The following is a 25277-nucleotide window of genomic DNA, read 5'->3' as shown; positions in this document are numbered from 1 at the left end:
TCTTCCGCCACCCCCCAAAAAAAAATTAATATGAAAGAAACAATTGGGAAATGGCTTAGCCCATCACCTACTTGTCACCTGATCACTGGTTCTTGGATGGTTCACATCTTTTGGAGGCCACCAATCTCTCTTGAACATTCCTTTCTGATCTGCAGGTGGTATTCAATGTCCAAAGGCTGAAGGCTGTCCAGCGAGAAGAAGGATGGTTTTTGCTCCGCCCAGACAAATCCAAACCAAGATTGGATGAGTAAGTCTGAATTCTCAGTACCTACCAGATTATCAAAGGGGAAATGAAAACTGACACTAGGGAGCACCACAGGAGTTCAGAAGGGTTTCCTCCAAAAACATTAGAAATTGCTGTACAGCAGTGTTTCTCAACCTTGGAAGCTTGAAGATGGGTGGACTTCAACTCCCAGAATCCCCCAGCCAGCGCTGCTGGCTGCGGGATTCTGGGAGTTGAAGTTCACTCATCTTCAAGCTACCAAGGTTGAGAAACACTGCCTTACAGTGTCTTGAACTGATTCATCTTATCTACTTTTACTTGGGGTTATTTATTTTTGTCGGATTAGTTAATTTTGCCCTAAGGCTATTGGGAGCATCTGAGATTAATTTTGCTTCTTTGGAGAATAAGTGTGGAGCCAGAGGTGGCATTCAGCAGGTTCTGACCAGTTCTGGAGAACCGGTAGCGGAAATTTTGAGTAGTTCGGAGAAGCGGTAAATACCACCTTTGACTCGACTCGACTCGCCCCCATCTATTCTCTGCCTCCCAGCTGATTGGGAGGAAATGGGGATTTTGCAGTATCCTTCCCCTGGAGTGGGGAGGGAATGGAGATTTTACAGTATCCTTCCCCTGCCTTGCCCACCAAGCCATGCCCACAGAACTGGTAGTAAAAATTTTTGAATCCCACCACTGGTGTGGAGATGCCTATGAGAAATATTCCATGAGTTCATCCACTGAACTCCTATTCCATGAGACCAAACTGAAATGTGTCTACCATCCCCAAATGTTAGGAAAGTGGTAACCAGCTTATAAAGTACATCTAATATCCTTATTTTTCCATGTGTTTCAGAGGGAATCTAGGCTCCTTACATCTCCAGGTGCAGCTTCGGGATGAGATGGTTCTGCAATCCATCTACTACCAGCCTCTTATTGAGCTGTTGTGCCAGGAAGTTAAAGCAGGGATAAAGGTGAGACGGAATAACAGAAGAACAGAGTTGGAAGAAATCTTGGAGGTCTTCTAGTCCAACCCTGTGCTTTAGCAGGAGACTATATCGGTAGTCCTTGACTTACAACCACAATTGAGCCCAAAATTTCTGTTTCTTAGTGAGGTATTTGTTAAGTGAGTTTTGTTCCCTTTTATGACTTTTCTTGCCACAGTTGTTAAGTGAATCACTGCAGGTATTCAGTTAATATCACGTTTGTTAAGTGCATCTGGCTTTCCCATTGACTTTGCTTTCAGAAAAGGGATCGTGTGATCCCAGGCTGCTGCAGCCATCATAAATATTAGTCAGTTGCCCGGCGTGTGAATTTTGATCACGTGACCATGGGGATGTTGTAACGGTCGTAAGAATAGAATAGAGAATAGAATAGAATAGAATAGAATAGAATAGAATAGAATTCTTTATTGGCCTAGTGTGATTGGACACACAAGGAATTTGTCTTGGTGCATATGCTCTCAGTGTACATAAAAGAAAAGATACGTTCATCAAGAATCATAAGGTACAACACTTAATGATAGTCATAGGGTTCAAATAAGCAATCAGGAAACAATATCAATATAAATTGTAAGGATCCAAGCAACAAAGTTACAGTCATGCAGTCATAAGTGGAAGGAGATGGGTGACGGGAACGATGAGAAGATTAATAGTAGTGCAGATTTAGTAACTAGTTTGACAGCATTGAGGGAATTATTTGTTTAGCAGAGTGATGGCGTTTGGGGGAAAAACTGGAATGAAAGGCAGCTGCACAAAGGCTGTACGTGTGATGCAAATGTGCTTGATAAAACAGAAAATGCAGACGGTTATGTTCAAAGGGACGCACAAAACATCACGTTTTTATGAAAAATACACCCTCCCCTTCTGAAATTAATGTGTGTTAACTTCTCCGTGAAATGTATTTCCTCGGCCCACGCTCTTCTCCTTACAGAACGAGAAAGTGCACCTAATAACTCTGATTGATGAGACCACAACAGCTGAATGCAGACAGGAACTGGCGGTGAACCTAGTCAAGCTCTTCTTGGGCCAAGGCTTGATTAAAGAGTTCTTGGATCTCCTCTTCAAACTGGAGTTGGACAGAACCTGTAAGGACCAGGGCAGGAGGGAACACATCCCTTTATACTACGATTTTGTGTGTGTGGGAGGGGAGGGTGCCTTTGAGTCAGTGTTGGCTCCTTGGTGACTGCTTGGAAAAATTCCTGCAATTTTCTTGGGGTGTGTGTGTGTCTTGTGTGATTGGGGGTGTTGAGTTTGTTTTAATTGCTTTTCATGTTAATGAAACCATGGCTATTTTAATACTGCTTCTGTCACATAAACTGCCAAGAGTTCATTCCGATTTTCATCAGCTATACATGTAATAAATTAAATACCATGAAGAGTGGTATTTAATACCACAAAGGTGTGTGGGTTCAAAGGGGTTAGACCAGGGGTCGGCAACCTTAAACACTCAAAGAGCCACAAAGCCCCCCGTTCAATTCTGGAGCTGACCGGAAGTCCTTTTTCCTCTACCTGTCCTAACTGAAAGCCCTATCAATTGTGGAGCCGACCAGCGACAAGGAGCCGCAGCAGAAGGATGAAAGAGCCATATGTGGCTCCAGAGCCACGGGTTGCTGACCCCTAGCTAAACTAGTAGCAATTTGTGGTTCCATGTGATATCTTAATATGTAGCATGTAAGCCAACATGCTACGTATTTATATGCTACACTATGTTAAATAATTTTTTCCCATTTTGGTACAGCATGCTATATAAGGACACGTTTTGTTATTTGGGTATACAGAATTTTGTGTAAATGCAGCCATTGGACATGCTAAAGCTATCCCACTCAGTTTATTAATTGTCTGTCCTTTCTTGTCTCTTAATCCCAACAAGTATTGTGGTCGATTTAGTTGTGGCCAAACTCCTTTGCCTTCAATTTGGAATTGTCAAGGTATTTAGAAGCTTTCTGGGTAGGCAGGATGGGCAGCAGAAGGTAAGGAAAAGAGAATGCAGAAAGGAGGGAATATCTGAAATAAGATATAAGGGAAGAAAGCAATCAATATGAAAAAGAGGGAAGCTTTCTGAGTAGGCAAAAAAAAATATTTGAAAGCATGGCATTTGAAAGCATGAAAGTGATGGCAAAGATGACTATCATATTCATTTCAGACAATCACTTTTGCTGCTTCTATCATCTAAGAGAAAGAGAAAGCTGAATCAAGGGATGTGGTGGCTCAGTGGCTAGGACTCTGAGCTTGTCGATTGAAAGGTCGGCAGTTCAGCGGTTCGAATCCCTAGTGCCACGTAACGGGGTGAGCTCCCGTTTCTTGTCCCAGCTTCTGCCAACCTAGCAGTTCAAAAGCATGTAAAAAATGCAAGTAGAAAAATAGGGACCACCTTTGGTGGGAAGGTAACAGCATTCCATGCGCCTTTGGCGTTTAGTCATGCCAGCCACATGACCACAGAGACGTCTTCGGACAGGGTTGGCTCTTCGGCTTTGAAAAGGTGATGAGCAGCGCCCCCTAGATTCGGGAACAACTAGCACATATGTGCAAGCGGAACCTTTACCTTTACTTTATAGCTGAATCAAAGGGGACAACCAATGAAAGATGTCTTGACCCTTTCAAGGGTCAAAATGTAATCAGCAGATAGCAAGTCATCCTGTTTTTCTTCATAAGTGGTTGAAAGGGTGTATAGATCAGTGACCGATCATAAATCACTTTCTGTGTTTCAGTTGAGCCCAACACGTTGTTTCGGAGCAACTCTTTAGCTTCTAAGTCTATGGAGTCATTTCTGAAGGTACTTTGTGGGATGCTGCCTTCCTTCTATGACGGGTGGTGGGAGGCTCTTCCTACCAGTTTCTGATTATGAAGCTCACTATCTGCTGCTGTGCCTCTAATCTCTGACTCTGTAGGTAGCAGGTATGCAATACCTCCATCGAATCCTTAAGCCGTCAATCAACCGAATGTTTGAAGAGAAGAGATACATTGAACTAGATCCCAGCAAAGTGGAAAGCAAGGAGATCGGGTAGGAAGAAGGAAGGAGCAACAGTGGAGAGGCCTCTCTGTGAAGGAGAGACTTATAGTCAAGGGCCTCGCCATTTTTGAGCCAGTGGACACAAAACCTTGAGAAGTGGTTGTGGGTGCCTTCACAAAATGGCAGCCCTTATGAGCATTATCAATCACAACCCTCCCATTTACCAGAATGGAAACTGGGGTGGTAGATGGGGGCTCTTGCTCGCCAAGATTGTTATTTTCCATCCCAATTTCTTCAAAAATGGCTGATTTGATTCCCAAATGCATTCTGCGAAATAATGCTGATGTGTTTCTTTGAAATATGCCATTTTTGATGTTAAATATATTTTAGGTTAGAAGATTTTTTAAAAATCTTGGTTTGCCAGCATGTTAGTGCCTAAGACAACTGAGGGAAAGTTTTGTCAGTGTCAGACATTCACATTCTTTACCTGTTCTGACACAGCCTTCGCAGAAGCCAGAAACAGACTCCCTGCAAAGAAAAAACCCTCATTATTTACACACTGGGAATTAACCTCATTCACCAACAGAAAGTCCAGTCAAGAGTCCTGCAAGAAGTTAACTGAAACAATGGTCCTTATGCTCGTTATGATAAATGCAAGGTTGTGAGCTCCCAGCCGGGAGGCTGCAAATTAAGTCAGTTCAAACAGAGAAATAGACAAACCTCGGTTCTGGCAAGGCAGTCTTTCTTGCATGAAACACACGGGCAAACTTTCCAGAAATGCGAACGGTTGTCTGCGACAACCAAACCACTCCCCTTTCCTCCTATTTATTCCCCAGCCAGGGAGGGGCCAGTCAGCGTCCACATTTGTTTTGCTTCCCGAGCCGGCTCATTGTCCTCCGTTGTTCACCTCTCCTATCTGCTCTGCGCATACGTGTATCTGGAACAGGCCCCAGCTGTTCCTCCTCCTCACTCATCTCTGACTCCAAAGGCAGCTGCCTCTCTGGCTGGGAAATGCCAGACGGTCCTGGGTCTAGCTCTGTGTCCAACACTGAGCATCCATCAGAGCCTTCCCCAAGCTCCAGAACAGGCCCAAGTTCTTCCCCAACCTCCTCATTGTCCGAGTCTGCTGCCAGCAGAGCTGGCAGCTGGCGGGCCACAACATTACCTGGATGCTGTTCAGGGATAAAAATGCAAAGTCTGGAGGATTTATATAATTATGCATAATAAAAACCTGACCTGTTTATCAAGGAAATAAAGTGGGTCTTGAATCCTAGTGCTTGCTAGAGGTGATTCTCATTGTCTTGTTGCTTGGGGTGTTTGGGATGAAAACATCTATCAGGCAACATAATTTTAGAACATTTGAATTTTGTGGCTGGTAGACAAGTTACACTGAGTATTCTGCTGACACTTTGAATATGGAATGGCCTTGCTTCCTTCACAGCATTTATAGTGGCTCTGTAGAACCAAGAATGAATGAGACAGAATTCTTGGTTATCTTCTTGGATGGAAGAGATTAGATAGATAGATAGATAGATAGATAGATAGATAGATAGATAGATAGATTAATAGATGATAGATAGATAATAGATGATAGATAGATAGATAGAAAGATGATAGATAAATAGATAGATGATAGATAGATAGATAATAGATAGATAGATAGATAGATAGATAGATAGATAGATAGATAGATGATAGATAGATAGATAGATAATAGATAGATAGATAGATAGATAGATAGATAGATAGATAGATAGATAGATAGATAGATAGATATAGATAATAGATAGATATAGAGGTGGAATTCAGCCGGTTCAGACTGTTTTAGGTGAATTGGTAGCGCTGACAATCAATTGGCCCCACCCACCCACCCCACTGTCCTTTATTTCCTGCTTTGTAGCTCATCTCAGTCATGCGGCATAACTGATTTCCCTGCCCCCCTGCCCCCCCCGCTGTTATACTTACTGTTGCTGACTTGGAAGGTAAGCAGCTGAGCTTCTAAATGTTCCATTTTCAGTGCTATGCGCAAGCGCCTTAGGCGCACGTGCACGCTCACCGAACTGGTTGTTAAACCAGTAGCATTCCACCACTGGATGGATGGATGGATGGATGGATAGATAGATAGATAGATAGATAGATAGATAGATAGATAGATAAATAGATAGATAGATGATGGATGGACAGGAGAGAGAGGGAGTGGGGGGAGGGGAGAGAGAGAGAGAGAGAGAGCGCTATCATGTTTCTAGTGCATCCAGAGATTGATTGATTGATAGATTGGTGAAACAATACCAATCTATCTAGCATGAACCAGCAAAGACTTTCCCCCCACATTTAATTAGCCTGTTTACTTTTCTGGTAAGTATGTTGAATTGTGTCATTGTTTCTTTAGTAGTCAATTCCTATTCTTCCAAAAAGTCAGTATTAATTAGCAATTTCTCTGCATTATTTTTCTCCTTAAGTGTATGTAGCTACAGGAGTATATGTATATCAGATAGATATAGATATATATATGTACACATATATCAGATTTCCAGCCGACATGAGGAATTCTGGGAGTTGAAATCCATCAGGTTAAAATTGCTAAGGTTGAGAAACACCAAGTTAAAAAGCCTCCTCCGATTCTAATGATATAATAAGTCATTCACCCGCTACTCTCCAGCAAACTGATGGATTATTCAGGGCATGAAGCAACCATTTTGAACGTCTATGGAGATTCTCAGGCATCCAAGTCAGGGTTGTCCCAAAGGTGCTTTTTTCAAGAGGCAACTGGACTTTCTTTGTTTTTGCTCAGTTTCTCAGAACTGAAGCAGCTTCTTAGATGAGAAGCAAACCATTTTCAAGGAAAAAGAAAGAACGTACAGTTGCCTCTTGAAGAAAGCACTTTTGGGACAGCCATTTTGACTGTGACATCACTCTGATTGGCTTCTGCATTTTTGGTAATCCAAGATGGCTGTTGAATGGCATACAGGAAAGCTCTGAGTTATTTGGTGATCTTTCGTTTCTTGCTCCAGGTGCTCTAGCCTTCACCGGATCCACAGTGAAAGTGAGGTGATCCAGCATAGCGGCCAGCTCCTTCAGTCGTATCTGACCGACCTACTCAACACCATCACCAGGTCTGCCAAAATGTGCCCTCCAGTCATCCGGGCCACTTTTCAGCTCCTTTTCAAGAGAGTTGGAGAACGGTTCCCTGAGGAGAAAAATCAGGTCAGTTGGGCAGAGTTAGACTCCTTTAACTCAGGGGGTGTCAAACTCAATTTCATTGAGGGCTGCATCAGGGTTGTGTTTGACCTCGGGGGGAGGATGGGGGACGTGGCCAGTGGGTGTGGCCAGCTCAATGTCACTCATATTGGGAGCGCCTGTGGTGGCCCGAGCGATCTGCAAGCGAAAACGGGCTCCCGAGCTCTGTTTTTGGCTGCCACGGCCTCCTGCAACCCTCTGCCAGTGAAAACGGAGCTCGGGAGCCCATTTTCGCTGGCAAAACCTCTGCAAATCAGTCTTTTGCTGTTTCCAGGGTGGCCCCACGGGCCAGATCTAAATACCCCATGCGCCGGATCCGGCCCCAGGGCCTTGTGTTTGACATCCCTGTTCTAACTCAATCTCGCTCCCCCTCCGGGAATGTGGCATTATAATTTTGTAAACTCTTTGTAATTCTTTTGTAATTCCAAATTCTTTTGTAAGTCTTCCGCTTCTTTGTCAGGTAAAGCAACTTGTGGGAAGAAAAGCAGCAGGATCTTACAGTCCCATTCAGCAGGGATTTGATGGTGTTTTTAACCAATATCTTATTGGTTAAATAATTCTTACCACTCTCCTTTTCTCCGAGACACCAAACAGAGAGATTTTGGTATTGCCTGTCAGATTGTTTTTGTCCTTGGTTTCTTTCCATCCCTTTTCAAAAACTCTATCCTTCCGCACTTGCAGAATGTGAAATTCATTGCCATCACCAGCTTCCTCTGCCTACGATTCTTCTCTCCAGCCATTATGTCCCCCAAACTCTTCCACCTACGGGAGAAGCACGCCGATGCTCATATCAGCCGGGCTCTGCTTCTGCTAGCCAAGGTAAGACCTGTCCCAGAAGAGATGCTCTTAATAGCCTGATGATGTCCAAAAAGGGGTCCTTTTTTTGACTCTTGTCAAATGTCCCTGTTCTCTTTTCTAGTTTCTTATTTCATCTCATCTTGCTTTCCTTCCCCTTTCTTCCCCCTCCCCTTCCCCTCTCCCTCTCTTGTCTCCTCCTCCCCACTTCCCACCCCCCTCCCCTTCTCCTCCTCCCCTCTCCCTCTTTCCTTCTTGTCCTCCTCACTCCCTTCTCCCCTACCCTCTCCTCCTCCCCATTCCCCTATCCTCACCCTCTCCTGTTCCCCTCTCCCTCTCCACCTCCTCCTCCCCACTCTCCTCTCTTATTCCCCTCTCCTCCTCCCCTTTCCTCTCCCTCCCTCTCCCCTTCCTCTCTCCCTCTCCTCCTCCCCACTCTCCTCCTCCCCACTCCCTTCCCCCTTCCCTCCTCTCCCCTTGAGTTAAACATGACTCCTGATTATATTGGACTAGGTGGCTATTTAAGACTCAATCCCCTTCATTTATTTATTATTTATTTATTTGTCAAGAACGTATTAGGTAATTTATATAATTATAAGCATGAATTGAATACATAAAATAGATATAAGTAGAGGAAACATTAGGACAGGGATGGTAGGCATGCTAGTGCTTTTATGCACACCCCTTACAGACCTCTTAGGAATGGGGTGAGGTCAACAGTAGACAGTCTAAGGTTACAATTTTGGGGGTTTTGGGATGAAACCACAGAGTCAGGTAGTGTATTCCAGGCATTGAATTGAGTCCCAGCATTCTCTTCACTGCAAACCATTCTGGCTTTCTCTCAATCTGGGTGAAGCTTGTTCTTGAGTTGTAGTAACTTGTTCTGATTTTCCGCTGGGCCAGGCTGTCCAAAACGTGGGGAACATGGACAACAGCATCAGCCGCACCAAGGAAGCATGGATGGCCCCTCTGCAAGCCACCATTCAACGCGGTGTTGCCCAGATGAAGCAGTTCATCCTGCAGCTCATTGACATTGAGGAGAAAGATGGTAAATGCTTGATAAAGCCAAACAAATTAAGAAATGTTCTGGTTACTGCAAGCAGCAGAGTGCTTTCTCTGAGCCATCAGCCAGAGGGTAGTTTACTGGCATCTGAAATTTAGCGCCTAATCCCATTTCTTTCTTAGTACGGCAGTCCCCAATTTATGACCAATTGTTTAACGACAGTTCAGAGTTATGTCAGCCTAAGAAAAAAGTGATTTACAATCCTTTTGTATATATATTGCGATATCTCATGCATATACAAAAGCTGCAGAGCTTGTATCCCAAGGACAAAAAACCAAGTTGAGCACCAAAATAGCAAACTCCTATGGATGAGCCTGGTTTCCCACCCTTGGTATCATTCAAAGAGGGGAGGGCAGTAGAGCCGGGTGGCTTCACTAATGGCTTTGAGTAAGACACCATGCAGGAACATTCCCAGTTAGCAACAAGCCAGAACACAGATTATATATAAGCAGGACTGAGGTTAGCAATGAAGGCAGCAGATTGTATCTCATGATTCTCTGCCAACTTGTGTTATTACTAGAATAGAATAACCGAGTTGGAAGGGACCTTGGAGGTCTTCTAGTCCAACCCCCTGCTTAGACAGGAAACCCTACACCACTTCAGGCAAATGGTTATCCAACATCTTCTTAAAAGCTTCCAGTGTTGGAGCACCTACAACTTCTGGAGGCAAGTAGTTCCACTGATTAATTGTTCTAACTATCAGGAAATTTCTCCTTAGTTCTAAGTTCCTTCTGTCCTTGATTAATTTCCACCCATTGCTTCTTGTCCTGCTCTCAGGTGCTTTGGAGAATAGCCTCTCCCTCTTCTTTGTGGCAGCCCCTGAGATATCAGAACACTCCTATCATGTCACCCCAGTCCTTCTTTTCATAACTAGTGTTATTATAATAACTAGTGTTATTATTTCCTGCTCATTCAAAACCACATGCACGTATATTGCGTTCACTTGCTGCGGATGTTAAATTACAGAATTAGACCTGCAGAAGCCCATCTCCCTGCAACCTCAGGTTGTAAAAGAAGGGTACCTGTTCATCCACAAGGCGAGAAGCAAGGGGCCTCTCCTCTCGTTCTCCTTCAAGAAGTTCTATTTCTCATTAACACACGAGGCTCTCACCTGCGCCAAGACACCCAACTCCAAGGTAGGTAAAGAATAGAGATTGGCTACTACCAGAGGCTCCGGCCATTGTCCTTGCTGAAATCACTTTTCTTGAAACCCTCTGTAACTTGGGGAGTCCAGTCCAAACTGGGGGCAACCCACCTCTGGCGTGGTGACTCCTGGTAAGGGCAGGGCAGGGTGGATGGGGCCAGCCAGGAGTGGTATTTGGGGGTTCTCCGAATTGCACAGAATCTTAGCTAGAGGTTCTTCTGAACCCCCAGTAGCCCACCCCTGCCTTTACCTTTTTAAGTGTTTTCCATTTGAGGGAAACTTTAAAAGAGGATTTGTCAAATTCATGGAGGAAGAAAACTCTACTTTTAAGTATTACCTATTGTGATGATATAGAATCTTCATGATTAGAGAGTCTTCTCCAGAATACTAGTGGCTCCTAGGGGAAAGGGTTGTTGGAAGCATTTGGTTGGATTCACAAATGCAAGAGAAAGTTGGTTTCCATTTGACTCAAGGTTTCTTGAATGTATATTTATGGGATTTCCTTTCAGAAAAGCTCCTTTGTGCCACTGACTAGCATCCGGGCAGCTGAGAAAGTAGAGGAGAAGAGTTTTGGTATCTCCCATGTCATGCAGATCATCTACACTAATGATGCTGGGCAAGAAGACACAGCTTACCTGCAGTGCAAGGTGAAGATACAACAAGTCACATTTTGTTCGGATGGGAAGGGAGGAGCAAGAATTCATCTGGGTGACCCCATGACAAAAGTTGTATTGATAGATACAACATGCCACTTGTTTCAGGAGATGAGCAGCTATATAAATCGGCAAATAAATATATAGAATCCAGAGGTTTCTCACATCTGCAAAACAGAGATGCTTTCAAATAAAATGCAAGGGAATCAAAATGTTTTAAGGGGGAAAAAAAGGCACCCCATTGATACTTTGCCCCAACAGGTGTAGCACCTACCTGGGCATCTTTGTCTAGGTTTAGAAACTAAGCAGAGTCAGGTCTGGTAAATATCTGGAAGGGAAACCACTAGGAAATCTCAGGCTATAGTCAAAATGTCCCCAAACAAGACAGCAGGAAGCTAACTTCATTCTGCTGCAAGAAAAGTATTTGGATGTATCAATGAATTCACCAGGAGATGAATTTAAGTTGAGAGACACTTTACTTTTTATGAGAATTTAACAATAGCATAGGCCTTATTTACATCGTGAGAATGATCCTGTCCCATCTTCCCTGAGTCTTCATGCTGCTCGGTTTTGGGTCGGGATTCAGGGCTCAGGACCCCAGAGAGCACCCCGGTATTCGGAGAGCTGGTTGAATTTTTAAAAGAGATTCGGGTTAATGTCAGGGTTCCAAGTAACACCCCCAATGAAAGAAGACTCCGAAACTTGAGTTTCCTCAAAGATCCATTTTATTAGAGATGTCATATTGGCACATCTGGGAAAACCCAAATCTGAAAGCTTCCAGGTTTTCCCCACCCAAAAGAAAGTTCAAGTCCCTGCCCAGCACCCACAAGTCCATCACGTAGTCCAATCAAAGCACCGTCCCAACTGGAGATACCTCCCAGTTCCAACCCTCCAGGTGCAAGGCAAGATGTCCTTGACTTTCGGAGAAAGGAATGTTATTATGACTATATATCACTCATACTCCATACAATCCCCCTCCCAGTTTCCCCCAGTAGTAAATGTGGCAGGCCTGAAGGCCCAATGCAAAAGATGGCTTCCAGGCCTGACCGATCCAGGCATCAGTTAGGCTTAGGGTTAACCTCAATAATTTCAGCTCTGTGAGCCAATAGCTAATTTGGGATGACTCATTTGATGGTGTTTCTGTTAGGCTGAACACCACCATGGAAAGGTTTGACTGCAGTAGATGAAAACAAATGACCACAGAGACAGAGTGCCAAAAGAAATTCCATTTTTGCATTCCTCTCTAGGTCTTTGTCTCAATAATGACTGATAACAAAGCCAGGTAGCCCTCCAGTAAGTAGCTTACATACCATGAAAGGAGTTTATTAAATTAATTTAACGCCATCCACCCCCAAAAAGAAATGATCTGTCTCTAGCTAATTATAATCATCTTTGAACGTTGGGTCAATTAAATCACTTTTGCAGTTGACAGAACCTATATTAAGCATTGACATTTAATTAGACCGTGAAACCATTGCATCAAACGGTTTCATAGAAAATTTGGAAAATAAATGAATCAGGTGTGAATCTGGTCTGTATTTGCATTTCATCATTGGTTAATTTTAATATGCATGGCTTAAGTATTAACTACGGTTCAAGCATCCTGTTATTTCTATTCTCTTGTGTACGAATGTCATAGTGAACAAGATTGAAGGTGTGTATCTTTTAAGGGAATTGAAAGTAGCTCAACATTGGCTTCCTGACTTTTATGTCCACGCTGCTTTCTACTGACTTGCAGTTTTCTCTGGTCAAGCAAGTGTATGCAAAACCCACAGCCTGGGCCTTGTAGAATCTGTTTCTCTAGACCAGGGGTCAGCAACCTGCAGCTCTGGAGCCGCATGTGGCTCTTTCACCCCTCTGCTGCGGTTCCCTGTCACTCAAAATATGTGTCACAACAGCCAATGTGCGACACCCACTGGCATGTGATTTATTGAACTTTTCAACCCCCGGCAGGCCAACCATGGATAAATCCAAGAAAAGAAAAGTTTCAGAAGAAAACAGAACGTTTAATTCAACTACATATGCTAGTTTTGTGGCCGCTCAAGAAATAGTCAGGCATGGGAAGGGTTTTGTGGTTCCCGGTGTTTTCTTTTCTGTGGGAAACGGGTCCAAATGGCTCTTTGAGTGTTTAAGGTTGCAGACCCCTGCCCTAGATGTAGGGCAGAGAAAGGGGGAATATGTTATTAAAGGCCCTGGCTATATCCAGTCAGAAGAATCCATGGCATTGATATCCTTCTGCCTTGCCTTGTTTTACAGTGTGTGAACGAGCTGAGCCAGTGGCTCTCAGCCTTACGGAAAGTCTGTGGGAACAACGTGGGAATGCTATGCTCCTATCACCCAGGAGTTTTCAGAGGTGACAAATGGAGCTGCTGCCACCTAAAGGACAAAGCAGGTATTGCATACTTTGGCAATGCTACTGTACTGCCTTCCTTTTCTCCCATATTTCTGGGTGTGGGAATTTGTATGACAATGTTTTTTTTCGTAAGTTTATGTTAATATATATCAAGATATAGCTTTTTTTAAAAAAGAAAAACTATAGAAAAGAAAAATGTACAAGTACTCCTTGTGTAACCATCACTCGCTTGCCAACCGTTTAAAATTATGATGGTCCTTCCCAGAACTAAATGTTTATGGAAATTCTCAGTCATCTAGGTCATGGTTGTCCCAAAGGTGCTTTTTCAAGGGTCAGTTGGACTTTCTGGTTTTTCTCTGAAGATGTTTCGCTTCTCATCTAAGAAGCTTCTTCAGTTCTGACTGGATTGGTGGGGAAGAGAAGGGAAGGACTGCAAGGAGTAAAAAAGTACTTGTGACCGGCCCATCAGAGAGTCCCTGCAGCCACGTGATCGTGATTCAAATGCTGAGCAACTGTCACACATTTACAGCAGTTGCCGTGTCCCACGATCACATGATCGTCGTTTGCAACCTTCCCAGCTGTTTGCTTCCCCACCTGCAAAGTCAATGAGAAAGCCAGCAAAGAAGATCATAAGGCACATTCTGGGATTCTCACTGAATGACTATGGCAAATCATAGAAAGACAGTCATAAAATAAGGTCATGTAATGCCTCCCATAATAATCACATTACTTAATAATGAGTTTTCTGGCCCCTATTGTAGTTGTTAAGTCAAGGACTACCTATAGCAGAGATCTTCAGACTTGGCAGCTTTAAGATTTGTGGACTTCAACTCTCAGAATTCTCCAGCCAGCTATGCTATGCTGGCTGGAGAATTCTGAGAGTTGAAGTCCACAAGTCTTAAAGCTGCCAAGTTTGAAGACCTCTGACCTATAGCTTGGGACCAGTGGTGGGTTTCAAATTACTGGTTCTGTGGGTGTGGCTTGGTGGGTGTGGTATGGCTTGGTGGGTGTGGCATAGCTTGGTGGGCATGGCAGGGGAATGATACTGTCAAATCTCCATTCCCACCCCACTCCAGGGGAAGGATAATGTAAAATCTCCATTCCCTCCCCAATCCAGGGGAAGGTTACTGCAAAATCCCCATTTCCTCCTGATCAGCTGGGACTCAGGAGGCAGAGAATACATGGGGGCGGGGCCAGTCAGAGGTGGTATTTACCGGTTCTCCAAACTACTCAAAATTTCTGCTACCGGTTCTCCAGAACTGGTCAGAACCTGCTGAAACCCACCTCTGCTTGGAACTATGTAGGTCTCTTTGTCAGCAAGATAATTCTCCAAAATTGGAACAGAATGGTTTCACTGCTCCCTTCTCTGCTTTGAAGGTCTTGGTTGTGACAAAACTCGGCATGGAGTTACTCTGCGGGAATGGAACGATCCCTTGGATCCTGACTTGGAGGCTCAGCTGATATTCCAGCATCTGCTTGCAACTCAAGAAGTAATGAGGTGACTTGACCGACCATGCCTTGCTCTCCCAATGCTGAAGCATTCTTGTAAAACTGGGGTACTTTGGCTTTTCATTCTTCATGGGCCTGGATGGTGCTACATGAGTCATTTAAAACAAGGCTGTGTAGTTGCCAAGAAATAACCCCAATTATCAGACTATAATCATCCTCAATCAACTACTCTAGAAAGGGGGCAGAGAAGAGGAACCAGGGTGATTAGGGGACTGGAGGCTAACACATATGAATAACAGTTGCAGGAACTGGGTATGTCTAGTTTAATGAAAAGAAGGACCAAGGGTGACATGATAGCAGTTTTTCAATATTTGAGGGGCTGTCACAGAGAGGAGGACAACCTATTTTCCAAAGCACCCGAAGGCAAGACAAGGAGCAATGGATGAAAACTGATCAAGGAGAGATTCAACCTAGAACTAGGGAGAAATTCCCTTACAGTGAGAACAATCAACCAATGGGAGAGCTTGCATTTGGAAACTGTGGTTGCTTCATCACTGGAGGCTTTCAAGAAGAGACTGGATAGAAATGGTATAGGGTCTCCTGCTTGAGCAGGGGGTTGGACTAGATCAGTGGTGGGTTCCTCCCGGTTTGGCCCGGTTCCGCTGAGCCAGTAGCGGTGATGATATGACGTCACCGAACCGGTTCTGCCCCCCCATCCCCCGCCACCCCAGTCCCAGCTGATCGGCTAGAAGGAAAAAAACTGTTTAAACTCTTGCCGTGGGGCTTCAAAGGGCCGCCCTACAGCTGATCAGTGGTAAAAGGCAGTTTGGTGGTAGACCGGTGCCTCCAAAAATAAATGCGTAGACCAGTGCCTCCAAAAACAAATGCGTAGACCAGTGCCTCCAAAAACAAATGCATAGACCAGTGCCTGCAAAAACAAATGAGTAGACCAGTGCCTCCAAAAACAAATGCGTAGACCAGTGCCTCCAAAAACAAATGCGTAGACCAGTGCCTCCAAAAACAAATGCGTAGACCAGTGCCTCCAAAAACAAATGCGTAGACCAGTGCCTCCAAAAACAAATGCGTAGACCAGTGCCTGCAAAAACAAATGAGTAGACCAGTGCCTGCAAAAACAAATGCGTAGACCAGTGCCTCCAAAAACAAATGCGTAGACCAGTGCCTCCAAAAACAAATGCGTAGACCAGTGCCTCCAAAAACAAATGAGTAGACCAGTGCCTCCAAAAATAAATGCGTAGACCAGTGCCTCCAAAAACAAATGCGTAGACCAGTGCCTCCAAAAACAAATGCGTAGACCAGTGCCTGCAAAAACAAATGCGTAGACCAGTGCCTCCAAAAACAAATGCGTAGACCAGTGCCTCCAAAAACAAATGCGTAGACCAGTGCCTCCAAAAACAAATGCGTAGACCAGTGCCTGCAAAAACAAATGAGTAGACCAGTGCCTGCAAAAATACATGAGTAGACCGGTGCCTCCAAAAACAAATGGGTAGACTGGTACAGCTCTGCAAGCAGTTAAAAGCCTGGTAGACCAGTACCTCTGCTAAATCCTAAATAATTGTCACATGACTATCAAGCCACGTCCACAAAATAAGCCACCCCCACAGTACCGGTAGTAAAAAATTTTAGAACCCACCCCTGGACTAGAAGGCCCCTTCCAACTCTGTTATTCTGTTATATTCTGCACAAATTAGCATTTAGGAAATTGAGGTTATGATTTCATGCAGCCGAGGGTGGAACTTTTTTGCAACCAAGATTTATAAAGAAAAAGAAAGCAGTTAAATTAGGGTTGAAATGCTGTGAAGAGGTGCTCTATATGACTACACTGATGAGAAGGCAAACAACATGTTGTCTGTTTTTCAGAGAAAGCAATCCTAAAGTGGATTTTAGTAAAACCAACTGATAGAAACATTTATAGATGATAAAAATTAAAAGCTTAAAGCAATGTTTTTCAAACATGGCAACTTTAAGAGGGGTGGACCTTAACTCCCAAAATTCCCCAGCCTAGGGGAATTCTGGCTAGGGAATTCTGGGAGTTGAAGTCCAGCCCTCTTAAAGTTGCTTTTAAAGTTACTGTTTTTTCCAGTCTGACAGCACACTCTCTTAAACCTGAAAAACGATTGAAGTTTTGAAGTGATTATTGTATAATGTTCCTTTTCTTGCAGTGCTATTTACAAAATGCATCCAACTGTGAAGTTTGCTGTATAATTTATTAACTTCCATCTTATTCTACTTTTTTTACTGTCCGAAGGGAAAAGTATGAAGAATTGTCAATTCTGGAGAAAAGTGAAAAATATCAGAGCGAAGGTACACAACTTAATTAATTTTAATTTTAATTATTTAATTTTATTATTAAATGTAATGCCAGAATCCATTGTTAGGCAGAGTTGGGCTGCTAATACCTTTAAATAATAATTAGATAGGTGGATAAAGATGCCAAGTCCAGTCTAAACATCCTGCTGATTGTTCCACAAACCATAATAATAATAATAATAATAATAATAATAATAATAATAATAATAATAATAATAATAAAAAATGGTTGAAATGGAGTGGCTGGGTTGAGGTTGCTTTGGTTCATAATGGTCAGGGTCCACACAACACCTTTAACAGAGGTGGACAGATATATGTATTCATATATTAGTATCTATATTATCATGACATGGATTTATAGATATAATAGCTATATTATAGATATGTAGAGTGAATTGAAAGATTGGTGTCAGCCCTGCCAGGTAGATCAGACAGAAAAACATGACCAGATGAGCTAATTCTACTTTATTGTAAAGATACATTAACAGAATCTTGCAAGTACAATTCTTCCCCATCTCCTTTACATTTTGAGAGGTTAAGGATGGTCTCTTCTGAGCCTCTTGCCCTGCCCACTATTCAACTAATATGCTGTCTCTTATCGGACCTACCCCAAGGCAGCATCTCTTCCCTCCTTCTCCCAAGGTCTTTCCCACATACCCCTGCAGGACGTCAGTGGGAGAATGTGTGTCTCTGCCCGCTTCTAGCTTCCCTACTCTGTTGCTTCCTTCAGCCTCACCTGCAATGCTGCTCCAGAAGATTAGCTCTAAAAAAACATAGTCCTTGATCAGTTGTGCCATTCAAATTTTTTCCCTACTGGTTCTGTGGGCGTGGCTTGGTGGGGGGTCCTGTGATTGAGTGGGTGTGGCCAACTCAATGTCACTCACGCCCACTCAGTCACATGAACCCCCCCACCAAGCCACGCCCACAGAACCCAGTAGGAAAAAATGTGTGTATGAGCACGAGAAGGGGTCATAGTGAATGCTTAGTGAATGCTTCTCCTTCCATTCACAGCAGAGCTGCTGCAGCCTGTTCCTTTAAGGTAGTCCCCGGGAGGGAGGGGTGGATGGGTTGAGCGGCCGGAAGGGCCAAGCGAGTGATTGGAAGAGGTGAGCGTCAACCAGGTGACCGGGCAGGTGTGGGCGGGGCCAACCGGGATGATTTTTACTGCTTTGGTGAACTGATTCAAATTGTCCCTACTGGTTCGCCCGATCCGGTCCGATCCGGTTGAATTTCATCCCTGTCCTTGATAGAAAAAAGGTTATTCTACATATCGCAGCTGTCCTCTTTTAGGGATATTTTAAGGAATTTGCAGAGCAACCCATTGAGTAGCAAGGTGTGCACTTGAAAGCGATTGAGAGCAGTTGCGAATAAACACAGCCAACACACAGATACACTGAGTTGTGTTTACTTTTCAGGAAATAGTAATAAGGCACAGTCCAATAAACAGTTCAAGTCATACACAGATAAAGCAGTAGATAGTCCACAGAAGATAGAAACAATAGTCCAGGAATAATCCAATAACAAAGTCTTCTTACCAGTCATCGTAGTCATACACAATAAATAGTTGCAAACAGTATCAAACACAGCAAAGAGCAGTAACGATCAGCACAGAGCAATAATGATCAGCGAAGAGAAACAAACCATGTATCAAGCTTCCTCTTAAGGACATTGGCTACAGAGCAAACCAATCAGGACACAGTATGATGCAATACAGCAATACAGTCTTAAAGCTATACTGAGGGTTTATATATTGCCGACCCAACTAGTTAGTTAATTATCATTTCCTAACAGATATCTAATGACTAGTGGGTTGTTTGGATATCTCTTCCTAGCTCACCTTCCCTCTCGTCTTTTCCCTCTCTCTTACTACAGATCCAGAAAATGCTGACCGCCCTTTCAGGCTTTTCCAGATACTACACGATTTAGAAGAAATGTATCGAAAGGTTTCCAAGTCCACTGACATGGCCCAGCAGAGTCAGAATCACTTGGTGGAACTGCAGACGTGACTCCCCCCCCCCACACCCTACACACACACAAATCATTTGGGGGGCAAGTTCCACCTTTGCCCTGTTTAAGCAGAATGGTTGCTACGTCCTCAGAATGTCAACTACATACTCTGGACGCAATTTTGTCCGCTGAGATGGAATGGGAGGGACTGTCCCTTTGCTCGGAAGGTCCTAAACTTTCTTTTGGGACTTCTTCTGTAATTCAGTTGTTCGGTCTCTAGTTTCTGTGGATCGTTGAGATTGGCTCTTTTATCTCTGTTCGTCCACCAGAATTGGACAATTCTTTTTTTTTAAAAAAAAAGACTGGGTTTCTCGATCTCATGATGCTTTTGATAATATACAACAACAATGCAGTTACTCTGTTGGGGGTTGGTAGGGTAAAATTTCTGTGCCTTTCATTCTTCCATCTTCTTTCCTTCTGGCTTTTCCTTACGTCGCTCTAAAAACATACAGTGTTGCATTAAGCAAACAGCCTGAATCTTGTGAAGTAGCAAGTCCCATTTCCCATCTTACAACAGAACTTTTTCACTAGCAATGGATTTCTTGAAGAAGCAATGTTTCTTCCAGATTCTGAGCTCTGATGCATAGAAGAGCTGCCCTGAATTAGAACAGATTTGAACTTTTGGGAGCACCATAAAACTGCAGCAAACTGCTCAAAGGTTATACAAAATCCACAGCTGAAAGATCTGAGCCAGGTGAGAGAGAGAGAGAGAGAGAGAGAGAGAGAGAGAGAAAGTGGTGCCTCTGTCTAATTCATTTTTTTTTTTGGACAAGGGGAGAGCTAGGGGTCATCCAGTAAGACAAATGAAGGTGTGGATCTTAATATAATATAGAAGGTGAGGAAAGAAGAAATTGCTTCACAATTTTTTATCCTTGATCCTCTGTCCCTTCAAGACCCCAAAAACATTGAATGTACAATAAAGCTTCTTTTTTTTTTAAATCAAGGACTCCATGAATGTTTGACATTTTTCAATTGCTCCCTTTGAAGGACATCAGATTGGCATGTAAATTGCAGAGGGAATTTTGTGATTAAAAACATGATAAAACCTGTATCCTTTTTCCCCCATAGCTCAAGGAGAGACGAACAGACAAAGAATGACCTGAAAACTTATCTATTATTTTCTCTCTCTTTTTTAACAGATATCTTTATTAAGTTTCAAAATCAAACATTAAAATACAAGCTAAAATAAAGGGAAAGGGGGAGGGGAATAACAGGACATGTTAAAAAATGGCAAAAAGTCTACATCATACAAATTATACCTCCAACTTATTTCAGTACAGAGATAATAATACAATACAACGGCCTCGCTAATTAAATGAATAATCAATAGTTCCATATTTCATTATACTTGTCCATACAAAGTGCAGGCAAAATCACCAAACATAACCCTTGAGAACCAACTATATTAAGTGCCAAATATTTGCATGGATGTCCACAGGAGCAGGTGGGATTGCAAATGACAAAATCTATGTGATGTCATCACACAAATGTGGCAACAGATTTATGTCATATTCTGGGATACAAATAAAAAAGAAGGGCACTATGGTGATAATGCCACCTTGTACATGTGGCAGTAGTAGTTTCAATTTAGTTTGTTACCGTTTCACTCGTGCACAACTTCTGCGCATGTGCACAAGTGTCTGGGCAGGTGGGCGGAGCCTCCTGCCGCCACCACCGGTTCGCCCAACCTGGGGCAAACCAGTAGCAACCCATCACTGATGTGGTCATTTTGCTATTGCAGAGTATTGTGAAAGCTGCTGGTTACCTCATGGTAAATGCTCAGGCATCACCAACCTTTGAGGCTGATAGGCACTTTTGGAATTTTAAAAACATGTTTTGGGCGTCTTTGCAAATGTCTGCTGAACTATTCACAAAAATAGCTGCCATGTGAGGGAAACTAGCTACCCAGCACTAAATCCTATGTTATCTCCTATCCCACTGTTCCACATCTTTCAAAAGTCGTGGAGCACTGGGGAACTACCAGAGGACTGGAAAAGAGCTGATGTGGTTCCCATTTTCAAAAAAGGGGGAAAAAACAGACCCAGGAAACTACAGACAAAGCAGCCTAACATCAATATTTGGGAAGATACTGGAAAAGATAATTTAAAAAAAATAGATCTGCCAACATCTAGAAATGAGTATAGTAATAATAGAAATTAGCAAATTAACACAAGTTAATTTACACAAGAAATTAACACAAGTCATGCATCAGGACGTGGATTCATCTCCCTGTATTACAATCTCTGCACAAGAACTGGAGGTCGTCCATGACTTTGTGTACCTCGGCTCAACTATCTCTGACACTCTCTCTTTAGATACTGAGTTGAATAAACGTATTGGTAAAGCAGCCACCACATTTTCCAGACTTACAAAGAGAGTATGGCTTAATAAGCTGATGGAACATACAAAGATCCAGGTCTATAGAGCCTGAGTCCTGAGCACACTCTTGTACTGCAGTGAGTCTTCGACCCTTTACGCACGGCAGGAGAGAAAGTTGAACACCTTTCATATGCGCTGTCTCCGACGAATTTTGGCATCACCTGGCAGGACAAAGTTCCAAATAGCCCAGTCTTGGAACGTGCTGGAATTTCTAGCATGTATACACTATTGAAACAGCGACGTCTACGCTGGCTGGGACATGTCATGAGAATGGCTGATGGTCGGATTCCGAAAGATCTCCTGTATGGAGAATTAGTGCAGGGAAAGCGCCTCAGAGGGAGACCACAGCTGTGATATAAGGATATCTGCAAGAAGGACCTAAAGGTCCTGGGAATGGACATTAACAACTGGGAAACCTTGACCTACGATTGTTCAGCTTGGAGGCTAAAGATGCAGCATGGCCTTCTCCAATTCGAACACTTGTTCAGCAGGCTGAGACAAAGAGGCAGTCCCGGAACCAGTGAAATCTGGGGGCTGGGCAGGGGACAGAATGTATCTGCCCTCAGTGTGGAAGGGATTGCCACTCTTGAATTGGCCGTTTTAGTCCCACTAGATGCTGTTTTAGGACCTCTTTCCAGAGCACGATACCATAGTCTCTTGAGACTGAAGGGTGCCAATGAATGAAGCATGGGTTTGTTAAAAAAAGATCGTGCCAAACCAATCTTATTTCATTCTTCGACATAGTGACTAAATTAGTCATTAGTGGAGCAGCAAAATACTGTGGACATAGTATATTTAGATTTCAGCAAGACATTTGACAAAGTAGACCACAACCTACTTCTTGGTAAGCTAGAAAAAAGTGGGATAGATAGCATCACCATCAGATGGATTTGTAACTGGCTGACAAACCATACTCAACAAGTAGTCCTTAATAGTACTATATCTATATCTATATGGATATAGATATAGTACTATATACTATATCTACATGGAAGGAAGGAAGCAGTGGGGTACCACAAGATTCAGTCTTAGGCCCAGTACTCTTCAATACCTTCATAAATAACTTACATGAGGGAATAGAAGGGGAATTTATCAAATTTGCAGATGATTCTAAAATGGCAGGAATAGCCAACCCAAGATAATAGGCTCATGATCCAGATGGATCTTGACAGACTTGAACACTGAGTCCTATCTAATAAAATGAAATTCAATGTAGAGAAAAGTAAAATCTTGCACTTAGACAAGAAAAACCAAAAGTACACATATAGATTGGGTGATACCAGGCTTAATAGCAGTGATTGTGAGAGGGATCTTGGCGTCTTAGTGAGCAACCAATTAAATATGAGCCAACAGTGTGCGGCAGCAGCCAAAAAAGCAAATGCAATCCTAAATTGCATTAACAGGGATTCAATCAAGATCAAGCGAGGTACTAATGCCACTTTATAAAGCCTTGGTAAGGCCACACTTGGAATACTACATCCAATTTTGGTCAGCACACTATAAAAAAAGATGTTGAGACTCTAGAAGGACTGCAGAGAACAGCAACCAAGGTGATTAAGGGACTGGAGGCTAAAACATATAAAGAACGGTTACAGGAACTTGGCATGGCTAGTCTAGTGAAGAGAAGGACCAGGGGGGAGATGATAGCAGTGTTCCAACATTTGAGGGGCTGCCACAGAGAGAAGGAGGTCAAGCTATTTTCCAAAGCACCTGATGGCCAGACAAGGAACAATGGATGGAAACTGATCAAGGAGAGCTTCAACCTAGAAATAAGGAGAATTTTTCTTGACAATGAGAACAATCAACCAATGGAATAGCTTGCCTTCAGAAGTTGTGGGAGCTTCATCATTGGAGGCTTTCAAGAAGGGACCATTTCTGTCCGACATGATATAGGGTCTCCTACTTGGGCAGGGTGGGGGGGGGTTGGGTTGGACTAGAACTAAATGACCTATAGGATCCCTTCCAGCCAGTAGTGAAATCCAAATTTTTTTACTACTAGTTCTGTGGGCGTGGCTTGGTGGGCGTGGTGTGGCTTGGTGGGTGTGGCTTGGCATGGCACGGCAGCGAAGGATACTGCAAAATCTCCATTCCCTCCCCACACCAGGGGAAGGATACAGCAAAATCCCCATTCCCTCCACACTCCTGGGGAAGGATACTGCAAAATCTCCATTCCCTCCCCACACCAGGGGAAGGATACAGCAAAATCCCCATTCCCTCCCCACACCAGGGGAAGGATACAGCAAAATCCCCATTCCCTCCACACTCCTGGGGAAGGATACTGCAAAATCTCCATTCCCTCCCCACACCAGGGGAAGGATACAGCAAAATCCCCATTCCCTCCACACTCCTGGGGGAAGGATATTGCAAAATCTCCATTCCCACCCTACTCTGGGCCAGCCAGAGGCGGTATTTGCCGGTTCTCCGAACTACCCAAAATTTCCGCTACCGGTTCTCCAGAACTACTCAGAACCTGCTGAATTTCACCCCTGCTTCCAGCTCTGTTATTCTGACCCTCCATATAGCAAGGGATGCTCTTCCTTCCCTTACTTCAGAGTATTCCTTTGGAGGATACTGCCAAGACAAATTTTCTTAGCAGGATTTCTGATGTAGCTTTGCATCCTTCCTTTCTAGTGTAGGAAGAAATATCCTTCTGGGTTCAGTTCCAAGTGGGGAAAAAGACACTGGAAACATGGCGACTGTTTGGAAAGATGGTTTAATGGTGGACAGGATCACATGGTTTGAATTCCTGAACAGAAAAAGGGCTGGAGATGCTGCGAGTACCCAGGTTTTATACCCTCTCCAGCTTTGAACCTCCCGGCTTTGAACCTCCTGGGGCCCCGAAAGAGTATCCTGATTGGTTGTCAGACTCCCAGGGGGTGGGGGTCTTAGCTAGCCTTGCTGGCTGATGTAATCTTCCCAGGTGCCATGTGGTGAGTTTCTGCTGCTAGATGGGTCCTATTGTGTTAGTTTCTGTTGCTAGTTGGATCCTATTGTGCTGCAGATGATGGTCCATTGACAAAGAGTGGGGGCAGGAAGATGGGAGCTGCTTTGTCTTTAAAACATGCTTCTCCATTTCTCATCCAGGGAAACATAATATTCTGCCTTTTTAATATTTCCCCAAATATTTCATTCCTCTAGGAAAGGGGGGGGTGCTAACTTCCTACACTAGGGCTGAAAAGGTAAGACTGGCCCGATGACAACCCACCTACAGTAGGATTCGAATTCACGGTCTCCCAGTTAATTTCTGGTGCCTTAACCACTACTCCGCACCAAAGGAGCCTGGATAGCTCAGCAGACTAAGGCATTGTAATTTAACTCCAGCTGTCTGCAATTAGTAAGTTCGAATCTTGCCAGGCTCAAGGCTGACTCAGCCTTCCATCCTTTTCTAAGGTAGGTAAATTGAGGACCCAGTTTGTGGGGGCAATAAGCTGACTTTGTAAAAATATACAAAAGTATGAAGGCTATCGCTTAACGCATTGTAAGCCGCCCTGAGTCTCCGGAGAAGGGCGGCATATAAATCAAATTAAAAAATTTATAAAAAAAAGAGGCTCCCAAACTCCCACTAGGGGGTGCTAAAGCGCAGCCTCTTGGGAGAAAGAAGCCAATCGCTGTTTGGAGACGCGGTGGAGCATTTCGTCCTCCTTGCCGCTGGGTGGTGCACAGTCGTCGGATTGGCAGAAGGAACCTGAACCCGGAAGTAGTCG

At 43.6% G+C, this 25277-nt stretch overlaps 1 protein-coding gene across 2 annotated transcripts in view; it reads left to right on the top strand.

Moving 5' to 3' along the window:
* Positions 1-20133, top strand: part of LOC117667478 (ras GTPase-activating protein 4-like) — an 82949-nt gene extending 62816 nt beyond the window's left edge. Inside the window, exons 8-21 of one of the 2 annotated variants that reach the window (XM_034420853.3) lie at positions 156-247; positions 1071-1188; positions 2147-2300; positions 3924-3988; positions 4104-4216; positions 7177-7369; positions 8084-8221; positions 9101-9245; positions 10227-10396; positions 10914-11051; positions 13314-13449; positions 14788-14908; positions 17126-17181; positions 19060-20133. In XM_034420853.3, the coding sequence (XP_034276744.1) occupies positions 156-247; positions 1071-1188; positions 2147-2300; positions 3924-3988; positions 4104-4216; positions 7177-7369; positions 8084-8221; positions 9101-9245; positions 10227-10396; positions 10914-11051; positions 13314-13449; positions 14788-14908; positions 17126-17181; positions 19060-19193 (1773 nt within the window). In that variant the 3' untranslated portion in view covers positions 19194-20133. The remainder of the gene's footprint in view (positions 1-155; positions 248-1070; positions 1189-2146; positions 2301-3923; positions 3989-4103; positions 4217-7176; positions 7370-8083; positions 8222-9100; positions 9246-10226; positions 10397-10913; positions 11052-13313; positions 13450-14787; positions 14909-17125; positions 17182-19059) is intronic. The other variant, XM_034420854.3, reaches the window with a different exon arrangement.
* The last annotated feature ends 5144 nt before the right edge of the window (positions 20134-25277 follow it).

Source organism: Pantherophis guttatus, chromosome 1 (assembly GCF_059756535.1).
Source record: "Pantherophis guttatus breed Tessera chromosome 1, ASM5975653v1, whole genome shotgun sequence".
Taxonomy (NCBI): Eukaryota; Metazoa; Chordata; class Lepidosauria; order Squamata; family Colubridae; genus Pantherophis; species Pantherophis guttatus.
Note: the sequence above shows the minus strand (reverse complement) of the source record. Positions and strands in the feature narration are given on the sequence as shown.